This window comes from Echiichthys vipera (assembly GCF_963691815.1).
Source record: "Echiichthys vipera genome assembly, chromosome: 13".
NCBI lineage: Eukaryota > Metazoa > Chordata > Actinopteri > Perciformes > Trachinidae > Echiichthys > Echiichthys vipera.
In genome coordinates this window covers 30,303,323-30,307,134 of record NC_139838.1, presented here as the reverse complement: position 1 = coordinate 30,307,134, position 3,812 = coordinate 30,303,323, and the positions used below count along the sequence as shown (strand labels likewise).

General features: G+C 42.3%; 1 protein-coding gene across 2 annotated transcripts in view; it reads left to right on the top strand.

The window, feature by feature from the left end:
- The window catches only part of mindy1 (MINDY lysine 48 deubiquitinase 1), a 9,498-nt gene extending 8,704 nt beyond the window's left edge, over positions 1-794 (top strand). For both annotated transcript variants that reach the window (XM_083925568.1, XM_083925567.1), the window contains exon 12: positions 347-794. In XM_083925568.1, the coding sequence (XP_083781694.1) occupies positions 347-418 (72 nt within the window). In that variant the 3' untranslated portion in view covers positions 419-794. The remainder of the gene's footprint in view (positions 1-346) is intronic.
- Positions 795-3,812: the final 3,018 nt, after the last annotated feature.

The window sequence follows — 3,812 nt, the reverse complement described above, 5'->3', positions numbered from 1 at the left end:
ACACACACACACACACAGACAGACATACACGCAGACACACACGCAGACACACACGCAGACACACACACACTCACTCACGCACGCACACACACACACACACACACATAAACCTTTTTAAAGTCGTTTGCGTGTCGACCTGAGAAAGTTTGTTTACACGTCATCGTTGTCATGACGACGTTCATTTCGGCTCTGCTTATCGATGACATCACAGAAGACCGTGAACGCCGGCGCCGCAGACGGAGCTCGCTCTGAACACATCGTTGCGCCGCAGGCTACAGCGTCACAGAGTGTGTGAAGTCACTGCAGCTGTCGTCATGGTGACGGTGATGTCACTGTGTTGTCACAGGTCAGAGGTCAGGGGTCACAGCCGGGCGGAGCCAGGAGACGAGAGAAGGACTCAGACTGTGTCCTGCTCTAAACTCTTCATCATCATCATCATCATCATCATCACAGAGGCACACACACACACACACACACACACACACACACACACACACACACACACACACACACACACACACACACACACACACACACACACGTGCACACACACACACACCAACACAGACACACACACACAGACACTCAGAGACACACTCACACACACATAAACACACACACTCAGAGAGAGAGACACACACACACACACACACAAACTCACACACACATAAACACACACACACACACACACTCAGAGAGAGAGACACACACGCAGAGGCACACACACACACGCTCAGAGGCACACACACACACACACACACACACACACACACACACACACACGCTCAGAGGCACACACACACTCTCACACACACACACACGCACAGTCACACACACACACACACACGCACAGTCACACACACACACACACACACTTGATGCCAAACCCCAGTGCTTTGTTGTTAAACAGTATAAATATGATCATAAATAATTATTAACGGTCAATAATCAAATAATAAATCATTTTATTATTAAATCGTTTTAATCGTTAATAAAAAAAAGAAAAAGACAAAATCTTGTTTTTTTTGTTTCTATTAATGTTTTAAATTTAACATTTATTAGAAAATAAATTATTATTAATAATTATTAATGATGGATCTTTGCTCTGTGTGTGTGTGTGTGTGTGTGTGTGTGTGTGTGTGTGTGTGTGTGTGTGTGTGTGTGTGTGTAAAATATTTACTGTCAGACTTGAAAGCTTTTGGTTGTCATGTTATTTTTATAACACAAACACACACAGACACCCACACACACACACAGACACCCACACACACACAAAGTGACACACAGACACACACACACACACACAGACACACACACACGCGCTGTTCTGTCATTGGACAGAAACAACAGGATAGGTCGATGACATCCCTCTGACCTCTTGCTGCAGTGTGTGTGTGTGTGTGTGTGTGTGTGTGTGTGTGTGTTTCTGTGTGTTTCTGTGTGTGTGTGTGTGTGTGTGTGTGTGTGTTGATGTATTTTTAGTTCTGTTGCTACGAGAACTTCCTCCTTTATTTTCTTATTGATATGTTTGTTGTTTATCATCATCATTAGCATTAAAATCATTATTGTATATTATTATTACAATAATAATTATTATAATAATTATTATAATAATTATTATTGTTATAAATGTAAAATGATATATAAATTATAAAGCTAAAGTGTTTTAACAACAAGAATCTAAATCTGAACTGAAACATTTTGAGTCAAACAGGAAGTGACGAATAAACGAGGTCAAGGTTTGAACAGACGCTGCAGGGCTCTGACTCACACACACACACACACACACACACACGTAACACACACACACACACACACACACAGACCATCCCCCAACACACACACCTCTATAATCCCTCCTGTTTTAAATGAGAACAAACTGTAACACTGACCTCAAACACACTGCACCACTGAGTGTGTGTGTGTTAATAAAACATGTAATACACCCCCAACACACACACACACACACACACACACACACACAGAGGCATCAGACGGGCGAGCGAGCATGACGATGACACACGGAGAGAATCAGTGTCAATAATTTATTGGACTCAGATGTGAATCAGACTGTTTCATGTGTGTGTGTGTGTGTGTGTGTGTGTGTGTGTGTGTGTGTGTGTGTGTGTGTGTGTGTGTGTGTGTGTGTGTGTGTGTGTGTGTGTGTGTGTGTGTGTGTGTGTTTTGAATTTAAACTGAAACAATGAACGCCTTCAGCGGATTTATGGGCGCCGCAGCCAGAGAGATTCAGCCTCTGTGCTAAGCTAGGCTAACAGTTTGCCTGCGGTTCCAGTCTTTGTGCTAAGCTAGGCTAACAGTTTGCCTGCGGTTCCAGTCTTTGTGCTAAGCTAGGCTAACAGTTTCCCTCTGGTTCCAGTCTTTGTGCTAAGCTAGGCTAACAGTTTGCCTCTTGTTCCAGTCTTTGTGCTAAGCTAGGCTAACAGTTTCCCTCTTGTTCCAGTCTTTGTGCTAAGCTAGGCTAACCATCCTGAATCAGACAGAGAGAACAGAGTTTATAAATAATTGTCAGAATCTTTTAAGGTCGATTTAGTTTTCAGTGACACGCAAACGCAGATTAGTCATTAAGAAATGCTCACACATGCATACATGATCACACACACACACACACACACACACTCACACACACACACACACACACACACACGCTCTCTCACACAGACACCCACACACACAGAGGTGGAGTGTGTAATGGAGCGTTGCTGTTTGTGCTGCCCTACATCTGCTGCATTCAGCTCACTGACCTGTGTGTGTGTGTGTGTGTGTGTGTGTGTGCGTGTGTGTGTGTGTGTGTGTGGATTATACTCTGATCCTGAGACTTTAAAACATAATTTAAAGATTAAAAAAAGACGTAATCATCTTTTTATTTATGGAAACAAAAGAAAGTTTAATGTTACGTCGACTGAAAACATTAAAACTCTCTCATCTCTGCTACAATGGCTAAGGCTGTTAGCCTAGCTTAGCACATAGACTGGAAGTAGAGTGAAACTGTTAGCCTAGCTTAGCACATAGACCGGAAGTAGAGAAGTAGAGTGAAACTGTTAGCCTAGCTTGGCATAAAGACTGGAACCAGAGGGAAACTGTTAGCTTAGCACAAAGACTGAACCAGGAGCAAACTGTTAGCCTAGCTTAGCACAAAGACTGGAACCAGAGGGAAACTGTTAGCTTAGCTTAGCACAAAGACTGAACCAGGAGCAAACTGTTAGCCTAGCTTAGCACAAAGACTGGAAGCAGAGGGAAACTGTTAGCCTAGCTAAGCACAAAGACTGGAAGCAGAGGGAAACTGTTAGCCTAGCTTAGCACAGAGACTGGAAACAGAGGAAACTGTTAGCCTAGCTTAGCACAGAGGCGGTCAGTTATTGTTAATGATTCACTCCATTGTTTCTTTCTTTCTTTTATTTTCATGTGAAGAAATAAACAGTGTTTCCTTGGCTCTTTTACCCAGAATGCATCGGTGCGAACAGTAATTCAAACAACATCAACAAATAAATCTTTAGTTCAATAAAATGGGAAAAAAGGAAGCTAGCACGTTTAGAAACACGTGTTTTCAGGTGAATAAACTTTAAACAAACATCTTTTCACCGACGTCACGAAAAAAACGATTCAGTGAAACTTTCAATTTTCACAAAAGTGCAAAAAACTTTCAAACTGCAGAAACTTCAAAGGTCGCAGCTGCAACAAACAACACAAAAAGTGACTTTTAAACACAAAATGTCCGAATCATCAAAACCTCGGCTCAGTTTCCTCTCGTGCGTTTTTCAAAAGTGCATTTTATAAAATATCCACGTCACATT